General features: G+C 43.6%; 1 protein-coding gene across 1 annotated transcript in view; it reads left to right on the forward strand.

The window, feature by feature from the left end:
* The first annotated feature begins 4,174 nt into the window (after window positions 1-4,174).
* The window catches only part of LOC142398019 (alpha-1,3-mannosyl-glycoprotein 4-beta-N-acetylglucosaminyltransferase B), a 131,518-nt gene continuing 121,900 nt past the window's right edge, over window positions 4,175-13,792 (forward strand). Inside the window, exon 1 of the mRNA XM_075481959.1 lies at window positions 4,175-4,442. Coding sequence (XP_075338074.1) covers window positions 4,346-4,442 — 97 coding nt within the window. The 5' untranslated portion in view covers window positions 4,175-4,345. The remainder of the gene's footprint in view (window positions 4,443-13,792) is intronic.

Below are 13,792 nucleotides of genomic sequence, written 5' to 3' on the forward strand. Positions count from 1 at the left end.
GGTTTAAGTTTGGGCTGCAGATAAGGGTCCCAAATGGGTTTGTCCGCAGTTTCCACGGTGGCCCCACCTGTGTTTGCCCATAAGGGTTTCAAGTTGCTGTGTGGCTTTAGTTGGACTTTGCATTTAGCCAATTTGAATGTGAACATTTTACTTAATGTGATGTGTTTATCTGTATTGCCTTTGGAATAATTTAAGGGTTAGGGTAACCCTAACCCCTAACCCTTAAAGTTACACTTTGAAACCCTTATGGGCAAACACAGGTGGGGCCACCGTGGAAACTGCGGACAAACCCACTTGGGACCCTTATCTGCAGCCCAAATTTAAACCGTATGGGCCCCACGTGGACATGCTGGCTGGGGGACGAATAGCCACTACAGTCACGTTCATGGGGTTTTCCCCATTGTTTTGGTTTTGTGGGGTTTTTTTTTATCATGCTTACTCATGTCTTAGTTTAAGTCCATGTTTAGTTAAGTTTTGCCATTGCTTTTCACTTTCATCTTCACTTTTTTTCCTGGTCATATTCATGATTTTGTGATGGACTGGCGGCCTGTCCAGGGTGTACCCCGCCTCTCGCCCATTGACCGCTGGGATAGGCTCCAGCCCCCCCGCGACCCGACCGACAGATTCAGCGGTATAGACAATGGATGGATGGATGGATGGATGGATAACTGACACAAACCAGCTGCTGCTCCACTGCCAAGTTACGGCCTCTGTGAAACCCACCAGGCCACCAAGTCCCCTTCACACTGGCAGATGTTTTCGGAGGGATTTTCAATCTGCATTTTCAGCGTTGGCCGTGAAAATTAACTGAGTTATGAGGTTTGATCTCACAACCTCTGAAGTTGAAAGCATGTGCCACCCTATAGCTTCTGTACTTTAGATTTTACCTGTAAAACATTCTTGATTTTTGACATATTCCTGAGGAATTAAACACAGAAGGTTAGTAACTTGAAGCAGTTTCCCAACCTCTTCTACTATCTTGTAACACATTTGATTCTTCCCTTTGGATTTTACAAGCTGCTTATTATCTATCTTTGATTTCAGGAGGAAGAAAATGGACATTCAGCCATCGGAACAACCCAGAACATTCTCCAGGATCCATCTCAGCCCAGACATTGTCTGTTTGAATTGTTTTAGATTCACTAAAAGCAAAAGCAAACAGTTTCAATGCCGTCGCTGCACTTAACAAACCAAAAACCTGAACATCCTTTTAGAATGACTGTCATTTAAAGTTATGAGTGCCTGTGTAATGGAGTTGTGTGGTATTTCAATTGATTCGTGAGCTTCTAACTATGCATATGCTTATTTTATCTTGTTCATTTTACTCATTTTATTGCTTTCAGATCCACTTTATCCTTCCTTTTTTGGGTGGGAGTTGTGATATGTGATGTGGTAATGATTTTTATTGTCTTTGCATTGTACTTGTATGACAAATAAAGATCTATTCTATATTCACATTGAGGTAAAGAGCCGAAACAGTCATAAAATCGACCACTAGAGGTCGCATATTCCTTACAAATGATTATTGGTTGCACATGCCAGCCTGAACAAACACCACATGAGCACATTTCCTTTTATATTTCGAATTTAATTCATTGCATTTGATTGGATTATGATTACAATAAATTTGACTCTAACTGGCTTGAATTGGACGGAATTACCGAAGTGCCTTGAGATGACATTTGTGGTGAGTTGGCGCTACGTAAATGAACTGAATTAAGAATAGGAATAAGAAGAAGTGAAAAAGAAGAATCAGAGTATCTTGCTGCAGCCGACAGCTGAATGGAACAGCTCAGGGTGGAAGAACATTACAACACCCGAATGATAAAGAAAGCCCAGAACATTCTCCAGAATCCATCTCAGCCCAGACATTGTCTGTTTGAACTGTTTTAGATTCACTAAAAGCAAAAGCAAACAGTTTCAATGCCATCGCTGCACTTAACAAACCAAAAACCTGCAGGAACATCCTTTTAGAGTGACTGCGCGGTGTCATTTAAAGTTATGAGTGCCTGTGTAATGGAGTTGTGTGGTATTTCAATCGATTCCTATAAGCTGCCCATTATCTATATCTTAATTTAGATCCACTTTATTCTTGATTTTTTTTATCTCTTTTTTGGCACCAGGCACCCCCCCCCCCCCCCACACACACACACACACGAAAACATGCATGTTATGTTATTCAGTGACTCTAAATTGGATTAAGCAGGTATAAAAACTAAGGCTGGGCAACGATTAAAATGTTTAATCTAATTAATCACGTGATTTCCCTGATTAATCACGATTAATCGCATTTGTACGGAAAATCCCAAAATGAATCCAAAAGTAGTGTATAGCTTTTAGCATTTAGTTTTATTTTAAATGTGCTGCCATATGAATGAAAGTGCCATAACATTTGTTGTGCAAACACACTTTTAACATCAGCATCTTTCTGTAGTTTTTATGTAGAAGCCTCGCTCCACTGTCTGTTTCCTTGAATGACTTGCTGCTATCAGTTGTGTGTTTTGCCTTTAAGTGATATTTTACACTGGAACTACTACGCTGAGAAGACAATTCAACTTGGCAGTGTTTACAGATGACTTTGGTTCTGTCGACTCCGCCGTCTGGAAGAACTTTAAAATGAAAATGGCCGAGTAAAAGTTCCGTACCCTTCTCCATGTTTGGTGGATCCGCCGATTACTTTCTTTTCCTGTTCCACAGCAGACAGCAGCAGACTTTTACAAAATAAAAGCCTGTGAGTAAGAGACTTTTACAAAATAAAATAAATAATAAAACAGGGGTGGTCTGTGGCGTAGTGGGTTGAGCAGGCGCCCCATGTACAGAGATTATAGTCCTTGGTGCAGATGGCCCCGGTTCAAGTCCCGCATCGGACGGCCCCTTGCTGCATGTTGTTCCCCCTCTCTCTGCTCCCTGCTTCCTGTCTCTCTGAACTTTCCTATCCATTAAAGGCACAAAAGCCCCCCCCCCAAAAAAAAATGCATTAATGCGCAATAAATGATTTATCGACGTTAAATAATTAACAAGTTAACTCGCCCAGCCCTAATAAAAAATGGATGGATGTACTTTTATGACAAATAAAGATCTATATTCACACTGAGGCAACAAGCTGAAACAGTCATAAAATCCACCACTAGATGTCGCATATTCCTTACAAATGATTATTGTTTGCACATGCCAGCCTGAACAAACACCACATGAGCACATTTCAGGGAAGACGCTCTTGTTTCTTCACCTGTTCAGTTTCCTTTTATAAAGCTTGAGCAAGCTACACCGGAAAGTTCACTAGAGCAACGCTTGAAGTGTAATTAAGTTTTTTCTGTTTCAGTTTTTCTGAATTTTCGGATTTGGACGAATGAAAATGGAAGAAAATAATGAAAACTTCCACAGATGCGCGCAAAGTGTGTTATCTTCAGGCGATTTCTTTTTTGTCTGTTTCACAGAGGAGCCCCTCACCATGGGGGGGGGGGGGGGGGATAGATCTCATCTGTCCTGCAAAGATTAAGATGAAGTGACTCACCAGCTGTTTCTGGTCTGAGACCAACAATAAACTGACTGACAATAACATCTCAGATATTCCCAGAGATGAAAGTAATTCCTGAAAAATAACTCACTTCATTTTCCCCTTGTGGATGTCCACCACAGTTATTGTTTTCCTTCTTCCTCTACCCAATTACATGCTTATACTGCCCCCTCCTGGTGACACTAACCAGGACTAGAACTAGTTTATTCACTTTAAATCAGTTACTGATTCACGTTAGTTTTTTGTGGCTTTTCAGCAGATTGCTTCACTATAACACTTCCCTGCTTATAGCTCTAATCTCTGAGTTAAAGCAATTTGAAGTGAGGAATTAAGGATATAAAATGAGATTGGGAGTCAATTTGATTCAACACCAAACAACTTAATTTTGATTTATTTTAGCCAGAGTTAATTCATCCTTATTTGTAGAGTTTAAAGTGTTTAAAGCTCCAGCAGGTGATGTTTGGACCTTTAATATCTGTAAGGTGCTTCCACCTCTGTGTTGTGTAATCATTGAATTCCTTGTGTTGTATTTAAACCAGCCTGCCCACCCCTCCTCTCTCTTCTCCGGTCTTCCTATGTCTCTCCACCTGGTTGTCTCCTCCCCCCTGCCTCATATCGCAGCTCCCGCCCAGCCTCCTTCAGTCTGGCTGCTGCCGCTCTCACGGCCACAGCTCCGCCCGACGCGCCGTCTCTGAGCGCCTCTCTGACTCTCTCTCCGTCTACCTGCCTCCCGCATCTATCCGTCCATCCATCCGCCCCCCCACCCCCCTCTCCCCGGCCCCCTCTCCTCCCCCCTCTCGGTGCGGACATGCTCCCGGGGATCCGGAGATGAGGCTCCGAAATGTCTCATTCCTGACGGTCTTGTTGTTCGGGCTGTGCGGGCTGGTCTCCCTGTCCTGGTACACCGCCTTCAGCAGCTCCAGAGGTAAGCCCCGCGCCCGGTGCGTCCCGGTGCGTCCCGGTGCGTCCCGGTGCGTCCCGGTGTGAGGCTGCTGTGTGCGGGACTATGTTTGTGTGTACATGGGGGGGGTTTCAGTCTGTCAGGTGGGTGGTCGTCACTGAGAGCTCGTGCTTCTGTAGTATTTTGGATGTTGCAGGAAAAAAAAAAAAAAGCGCCTGATTGTTGGTGTAGGGCTGGGGGGGGGGGGGGGGGGGGGGCGCTTGATTTGTGAAGTATCACTGTCCGCCTGCGTGTGGAGGGTGGGGGTGAGGGGGGTCCACAGGACCAGAATTAAGACTCACACATGATGCTGAAGGTGTGAGGGAGGACCAGGGAGCGCTTGGTTTGTGGCGCATCACAGGGCTCAGACGGTGGTGATGATGAGGAGGAGGAGGAAGATGGATCCAGCAGTGAGGTAATGTGGAGTGCGTTTGATTTGTGATGCACTGCAGCTGAGGAGGGAAGGAAGCAGATTGGATTCTTCATTTTTGTTGCTTCCACATTTTGAATTTTTCATGAAACAAATGTTTCTGTGATCAGGGGGGGGGGAGCTTGGTTTGAGATGCAGGGCACACCTGCTGAGAGGGGAGGGGTGGGTTTGATTTGATTATAGCCGATCCTGTTCTTTAGAACAAAAGAAACGATGTGTAGTTTAAGATGCATGACTCAGGGTGGAGATGGAGAAGGGACTCTCTTTGGGGAAGGAGCGTGCACATGGATGTGATGCACGCACTTTGAGTTTAAAGGGGAGCGCTCGGTTTGGGTGCAAGAAGAAGTTTGGTTGGTGGATGGAGAAGAGGAGGGGACAGAAGGAGCGCTTGGTTTGATGGATGAGGGTCAGTCTGAGGCTGGTGGGGTTGGTTCACAGGTCAGGTGAGATGAGGAGGTTGGTTTGATTTTGTTGCTGTGCACGTGAAGCTTCCTCCAGGGGAGCGCTTGGTTTGTGATGTCCAGAAAGGACTCACTTTACATCTGTTTCCCTTTCTGTTTTTCTCTGGGTTCAGACTTACTGTCCCTTCTGTGACTCACACGGTTCAGTTTGACTGAAAAGCGACTCGTTGAAACTTTTCCTTAAGTGCTGCTCTGCTCTGATGAAATCTCGCAGCATCCTCACAAGCTGCAGACAACATCTGCTCTGTGACGTCGGCCATATTTACACGAGCGATGGTCTCTCAGAGAGGAAGTTTGAAGCGTGTCGGGCTGTCTGAACGCAGTCCACAGCGACGCCACTGAGCATGTGCAGCAGCTCAAATGAACCGTGCGAAGCAGAGAGAGGCCTCGTTGTTGGATATTTTTGTTCCAAAAGTCACAAGATTCGATGCTCCTGCCTCCTGTTTTTACGCAGCAGCGTAATCAGAGGTTATTTTGTTTGTCACTGTGTGAGAAAATGGAGAAATTTCAAGCCGGCAGTGTCTGAAAACACTTGTTGACGTCCACCGCAGCTGTTGTTTTCCCCCCTCCAGGTTTATTTCCTGTTAGGACAACAATTTCTTCTGCTGAACTACAGAGAATTCCACCTCTGCACGGTGTCGTCCGTTTGTATTTTCTGCTGTTCTTGCTGTTCCTAATGCTTGGTGACAGGGACTAAAATATTTACTATTATAGGTTTCCTGCTTTGAGTAACAAAAGTATCATTTATATTGTAAAAATGATGTATAAACTTATTTCAATTAAGAAAAATTGTCATTTAAGTAGAGCTGGGCGAGTTAACTCGTTATTTATTTAACGCCGATAAATATTTTATTGCGCATTAACGCAGGTATTATTTTTTTTCAAAATTACAAATTTCTTTACAAAAAAACTGTTTTGGGGGGCTTTTGTGCCTTCAATAGAGACAGGAAGCAGGGACCAGAGAGAGGGGGAACAACATGCAGCACGGGGCCAGCTGCAGCGAGGACTATAGCCTCTTGTACATGGGGCGCCTGCTCAACCCACTACGCCACGGACCCCCCCTGATTTATTATTTATTTTATTATTGTAAAAGTCTGTCGCTCACAGGCTTTTATTTTGTAAAAGTCTGTTGCTGTCTGCTGTGGAACCGGAAAAGAAAGTAATCGGCGGATCCACCAAACATGGAGAAGGGTACGGAACTTTTACTCGGTCATTTTCATTTTAAAGTTCTTCCAGACGGCGGAGTCGACAGAACCAAAGTCATCTGTAAACACTGCCAAGTTGAATTGTCTTCTCACCGTAGTAGTTCCAGTCTAAAATATCACTTAAAGGCAAAACACACAACTGATAGCAGCAAGTCATTCAAGGAAACAGACAGTGGAGCGAGGCTTCTACATAAAAACTACAGAAAGATGCTGATGTTAAAAGTGTGTTTGCACAACAAATGTTATGGCACTTTCATTCATATGGCAGCACATTTAAAATAAAGCTAAATGCTAAAAGCTATACACTACGTTTGGATTCATTTTTGGATTTTGCGTACAAATGCGATTAATCGTGATTAATCAGGGAAATCATGATTAATTAGATTAAAAAGTTTAATCGTTGCCCAGCCATAATATTTAAGTTTACAAGATACATTATACTTCAATGCATCACTAAGTACTAAACAATACGGGTGTCAGAATTCACAACTTGTGCCTTGAACCCATCATGAAGTCCCCCGTTTTCAGTTTCAGTGAAAAAGATTCTCAGTCAGTTCTTTCTTTGTACTTTTACATCATGATAGTTTAACTGACTGTGTGAATTCACCCTGAAAGCAGCCAGTTTGTCCAACATTTCGCTCCATTTAACTTAATTCACTTTGCATAAGAAATATGCTGACAGAGTCGCTAAGTTTGCCAACAATCAGCAGAAATTGGAAGTGAACCTGTAACTCACCGGGTTGCTGACAAAGAGGAGGAAGAGGAGGCCCAAACTGTCAGCGCTTTACACAGGAAACAGGTTATCTAACACAGCAGCGGACGGCATTAATGCCAACAGTGTTGATTGAAAAATATCAATACAAATGAAAAAAATTCCATGTTCTGCCCAGCTCTGTGGAGGTGAAATAAAGTTTGTAAAGTCTGGAGAATATTCTGTATCTCTGTGTAAACATGACCTGCACTGGAAAAAATGCCCCTCCAAAAATAAGTAAAAAAACAACAAATACAAGTTTTTGCTTGAAATAAACAAAATAAATCTGCCAATGGAACTAGTGAAAATCGGCTTGTCAAGATTTCTTGAAATAAGATGTGATATTTAGGACTTTTGAGTTAAAAGTGATCTTGAAATTAGCTTAAAAACCTCTTCAAATGAAAAAAAAAGCTTGTTTCATGTGAAATATGACTCAAAACAAGATGTTTTCAAGACTTTTTCACTTAACAAGATATTCAAGATGTATTGTATTAAAACAAGTCCCTATATCTGGCTGAAATGGTGCTTGTTAGGCAGTTGTGTCTTATATTAAGTGTAATGAGATACTCAATGAGACAACTATACTAGGTAAGATTTAGATTTTTTTCCAGTGTGAAACATCATCAGGTCTCTGAACGAGGCCTAAAACTGTGAGAAAAGTTTCTTGTGCTCGTTTAAATATTTACATTTTCTAATATCTGTGAGGCAAAAGTAGGTGAAGCTCTTTTATGAGCAGTCAGACTGTTGGAACGGATGCTTTGTGGTCCAAAACTGAACTGTTTGGTTTAAAATGAGGAGTCTGGAGAAAGGGCAGCTGTGGAACACGGTGGCGGTAGTGTCATGCTGTGGGCCTGTTGGCGGCCCCTGAGGCTCGCCGCCATCGATGGAACTAAGTTGGTCCCCGTGCTGCTGTGGAGTTGAGATGGAGGGGTCAAAACGTAGCATCTCAGAAGGCAATCAAAGGAGCGCTTGTTTTGTGTTGGGGTCAGTCTGGGTGGGAGGAGTCAGTCACATGTGGTGGGTTTGATTTCGGAGCGCTTGTTTTTTTGGTTGAAAGAAACATTGCATTCTCAGAAGTTCAGACTTTCATTGGTTTGTGACACCGAACGGGATCAGGGGGCGCTTGGTTTACAGATGTAGTTTTGGCTGCGTGTCAGAAAAACTTCTCAGAAGGTAATCATAGGAGCGCTTGTTTTTGTTTGGGGTCACACTGGGTGGGAGGAGTTAGTAAAATGTGGTGGGTTTGATTTTGGAGCGCTTGTTTTTTGGTTAAAAGAACTTTCATTGGTTTGTGACACCGAACAGGATTAGGGGGCGCTTGGTTTACTGTCTGAAACAGAGCTGAGGGGAGGTGATGCTGCTGTTTGTGCAGCTCCTGAGGGGGGGTGGGGGTGTTGGTGAGTGGTTTTGTCCTTTGTTGAACTCCCTGCCTGACGAGTGGATGTTAACATGTGATGTGCCTCTGGACCAAGGGAGCGCTTGCTTTACAAGCCCGGGAGGGGGGGTGTTGAGCTGTTTTGGATGAGGCAGTGATAACGTGTGGGTGTTTACACTCCGGAGCGCCGCTGTCAGCTGCAGCCCCCCGGGGGGCCACGGGAGTGCTTGGTTTTGGAAGGTGGAGGCTTGTGAATCTGTGACAGAATTTTTTTTTTTCCTGTGTGAGGAGCGCTTGCTTCATGATTCACCTCACAGCGGGAGGCTGGGGGGGGGGGGGGGGGGGTTGCAGCTGTTGTGGACCAGATGACGGATGGAGCATCAGAGCAGAGAGGGGGCGCTTTGTTTGGGACGCTGCAGGGTGAGAGGGGTGGGAATCAAGTTCTGTTGTGGGATCAGTTCAAACAGTTAGGGGGGCACCTGGTTTTAAACACAGCCCTCACTGGAGGGGTGGAGTTAAGTGGAAGGAGGGAATTTTAGTCGCTTTAGAGAAATCAGACTGACTGTAAAATGATATTCATGCAGGAAGAATCCGGTCGGCCGTGCTGATAATCATCCGTTTATCCTATCAGCTCCATGCAAAAGACAAGAAACTCATTCAAAGTGGTGCTGAGCCGTCTGACAGATGGAAATGTGACGAAATATCTTCTTCCTTCTCTTTTCTTCTTTCATAACTTCTGCTTTTCTCCTACAGTGACTCAGCAGTAAATGACAGTAAACCTGTGTCTGAAAACTGAAAAACAAGTTGACGTGGTGGTGATTTGGGCCGTTTTTAGTTCATATTTACTTAATTCAGCGGAGACAAAACCGGGTAAAATATCAGAACGCCGATCAGCAGATGTATTTAAAGTGAATAAATGGGCCGGTTAAGATTTGAATTAACCTTTAATTAAAGGGTTGCTTTCTAAAAGGTTGATGGAAAGAGCTTAACCCTGCTGGTTAAGTACTTCACCTCTTATTCTGAGTTTAATTAAATAGCCAGGAAAAAAATAAAGTGAAAAAACCCACAAAAACTAAGATTAATCAGTCAAAAAGCTTTTAATTATAATGATTTTGATCACATTTGTTATCACAAGTGCTTTTGGCCGAGATCATAACCCGCTGAGTGTATCTGGGACCCGTGAAAGCTTCAGCTGGTCGTCTGTATGTGTGAGTCTGTGGGTTTTTAGATTTACTTCTAACAGTCTGTCGGTGCACAAAGAGCTGAAGAAGTCAGCTGGACTTCTTCTTCTTGATTCCTGACGACGTTTCACCTCTCATCTGAACCAGTATCAGCTTATAGGCCGTTCACACTTCACCCGTCTGCTTTGGTCACATGATCCAAGGGGCGAATGGCTGTGAAACCTCCTGGAGGAGAGTAGGTGATGCCAGAGACCACCTCCTCTGGTTTCCTCCTCCTCAGTTTAACGTAGATGCTTCTCTGAGTGTCCCTTCTCCTTCAGATGGAGGTGTTCAGGAAACACTACCCAGATCCTCTTAGGACATCACCTGTTTCGTCCCAGCTCCTTACGCACTTATTAGTTTCCTTAATTGTCTTTCTTTTCTGAATTGTCTTCCCATTTGTCTCGGTACCTAACTAACCGCACTTACTCCAGCACTAGTTATGCTCTTAGCTGTTTGGTTTTGGAAGGAAATGCACTTATGATTTCTTGTGACCTGAAGTTCTCTTGCCTACCGATGTGGAACGCACTTATTGTAAGTCGCTTTGGATAAAAGCGTCTGAAAAATGACCGTAATGTAATGTAATGTAATGTAACTGCTGAGTCTCTCCTGTGTTGGTCTCTCCTGTCTAAAGGTCCATTATATACAGCACCTGTGTTTGGTCCTTTGGGTGAAGCAGCCTCTGCCTGAGGGTGTTCTTTGGGTTTGAATTGTTTGGAGAAAGATCCTTCCTTACAGCATCTTTGCATCTGTTCTTCTTAGCTTCTTGTTTGGTCCAAATTTCTTTGTAGATTTTTGAACCAATTTCCAGTTTTGAAGAGCTTTCCAGATGTGTTGGCGCTCCTTTTGTTTTCCCTCAGCCTTTGTAGGGACACTCTCATCCTGATGATTTTTGTACAACTTTATTTATCATTTTTCCATATTGAAAACATTGACATCATTAGTTAAGCATTTCTTACAAAAGTTGTGAACCCGCCCCCCCCCACCCCATCCACATCCACAAACACAAACACACTCACGTATCAAACGTGCAAACAGAGCACCAAAAGAAGAAAGCAAATATACACAAATACAAAAACGGACATAGACAGAAAAGACTCAAACCAGTCTATGTTGATCATTATGGTCATAACACCGACATTCTGGCATAAAAAAAAAAAGACAAAAGTCCCAACAGTGGGAATATGGGCATCGAGAAGACAGTCAAAGAGCAGTCAAAGAGAAAGAAAGGAAAATAAATACACTCATGAATAAAAACAAGGAGGCAGGCTCTTGATACGAGTTATGAACTGTGACCAGGTTCTGTTATATTTGTCCTCTAACCCGTGTACTGTATACCTAATTTTTTCCAGAGCCAATCCCAACATCACCTCTCTAATCCAATGAACATAGGCAGGAGGGTTCCTCCCCTTCCAGTTCAACAGTATCAGACGACGGGCATGCAACGATGCAAAGGCAACTGCATTTTTGTGGAGGCGGGACAACTCTAGCTTGTCACTAACCCCACCAAAGAGAGCTATCAAAGGGTCAGGCTGCAGTGTTTTGCCAGGTATTGCTGAGAGTGATTGGAAGACTGAGGACCAGAAGCCATACAATGATGGACACGACCAAAACACGTGTCCCAAGGAAACAGGAGAATATTGACATCTAGGACAGTTTGGTGCAACATTAGGGTATAATTCAGACAGTCTGTCATTAGAACGATGCAACCTGAACTGAATCAAGCCACGTCTGATACAGAAAGAAGATGTGTGTATACGCTGTATGGTACTCTTCCAGGTGTCTTCTGGTATTATTTCTCCAACCTGTCCTTCCCATGCTGCCTTGATTTTGTCCCATGCATGAGGGCAGCTATCCAGAATTAATGCATATATTTTTGATTGATGATGTAGTTTCTAACAGAGATTGTGGTCTGTTCTCTCACATTTAACACCATCTCAGCTTCGGTTCAGTCAGACACTCTGGTGTGAGATGACTGAGAGACAGTCGCAGCATGGTCAGAGGAGCAGAACTGTCCATCAGTGATGACACCCAGGTGTCTCTCAGGCCCCGTTTACACGATAGGAAGACGCAGATATTTTCCTGCGGTTTGGCCTCTCATTTACACCAAACCCCCGTTTTTATCACAGAAAACAATTATTTCTAAAACCTCCGGCCAAAGTGGAGATTTCTGATAACGCCGGTTATGTGTTGCCGTGTCAACTGGGAGAAACGGCGTTTTAGGTTCTTAAACGTCACATTGTGCGCCAGAAAATGCTTAACGTCATGCGAGCGCCTTATGTTTACAGTTTGTTTGGCTACTGATCAGGATTACCATGGATGATGTTAAAGTTCTACTAATTCCCAGTCGATTCCCAGTCGATTCCCAGTCGATTCCCAGTCGACGTTGTCTTGGGCTTTACTTGCCTTGTAGTCTAACGCTACTTTAAGGCGTAACTCCACCTCGCTGTCGGTCCACACAAACGAACCTCGCGCCATTGCTGTTTTGAAAGGTTTTGAAGGGTACAGGAAGTACCTTTCGTGTTATTTGTTGGTGTCGATTCTGAGGATTTTGATTGGCTTGCATGGCTTTATTCCTTTCCCTATACTGCCGCCAATAGGTTTGGCATAGTTATTATGGTGCTTGACGGCGTATTTATGCGGGTTGATGTAAATGACAAGTTTCTTGAAAACAATGTTGTGTGCACGATGTTATTATTGAAAACGGAGGGGGGGAAATATTCGTTTCTCTAAATACCCGGCTATGTGTAAATGTGGCCTCAGAGAGATGATATTTGGACCGGTGAGGCTTAACACCACCCGTCCTGATGATGGAGTTTAGATTTAGTTTAGAAGTTTTCCTGATTCAGGACGTCCGGCTCTGTCAGCCTCCATCCTCCGACACTCGTCTTCCGTCTGATTCAGACATAAATGTGAGTGAAACTCACTCTGAAATGACCTGAAACTTTGTTACATGACGGCTGTCACGTTGAGCTGCCGAGCTTCGGTTTGAGGTGTTTATTCTCTCTGTTTCCTTTCAGTCAGACTGAACACAAACATTTGAAATGATGGTTTGTTGGTGAATTAAAGGTGTGACAGACGGGCCCACTGAAATGAAGTGTTGTTATCCCCTGAATGTGCTTAACCGCAGCTGTTTTCTGACTTTGATCCGAAGACAGACGGGTTCAGACCTGCTCAGCCTCGACCTCTCTTACCTGTTTACTGCTGTTTGCTCTGAAACTTGTAGCTTCATCCACAATCCGACGCCGTTTTCTGGCTGAAAACAAAGACATTTGTACATTAAGTTCCACGTTTGTTTTACTCTCTGTCCACTCAGCTCGGTTTGATGCTTTATTTCCACCTCCTTCTGGTCATTTATTAGTTTGTTAATCAAGAAAAATCATCACAAGCTGCTCTTATTAAGATTAAACCCGGCGAGTCATTCAGGAAAGCACACGGCAGGTTAACTGAGAGGATTCCATCTTCTGAATGTGGCTTCGCATCAGTATCTGTAAAAACAAAACTCAGCTGATAAGAAGATGAAGCCGTTTCAAACTAACTCTGAATGTGTGACCAGTAAGATGATTAACACACACACAGGATCGCAGGAAGTAAAAGCAGAATTCCATATTTCGGGACACTCTGTAAACAAATGGTTTGGTCCACAACCTGAATATTTGCTGTTTCCAGCCTCGGAAACGTGACGATTTGATGCTTTTCTTTGTCACGCAGCACGGCAGGTGGAGTAAATGTATGTTTTGAGCTGCAGTATTCTGCATTCTGCTGGTGAATCTGTAATTAAAATGATTTTAAATCACTCAACAGTCGAGCACAAAGAGAGAAGTTTCTCCTGTTTTGGGGCATTTTGTTATAATCCGATCAGCGGCGACATTAAAACCGCTGCAGGTGAAGTC

The sequence above is a fragment of the Odontesthes bonariensis genome, chromosome 13 (genome assembly GCF_027942865.1).
Source record: "Odontesthes bonariensis isolate fOdoBon6 chromosome 13, fOdoBon6.hap1, whole genome shotgun sequence".
Classification (NCBI taxonomy): domain Eukaryota; kingdom Metazoa; phylum Chordata; class Actinopteri; order Atheriniformes; family Atherinopsidae; genus Odontesthes; species Odontesthes bonariensis.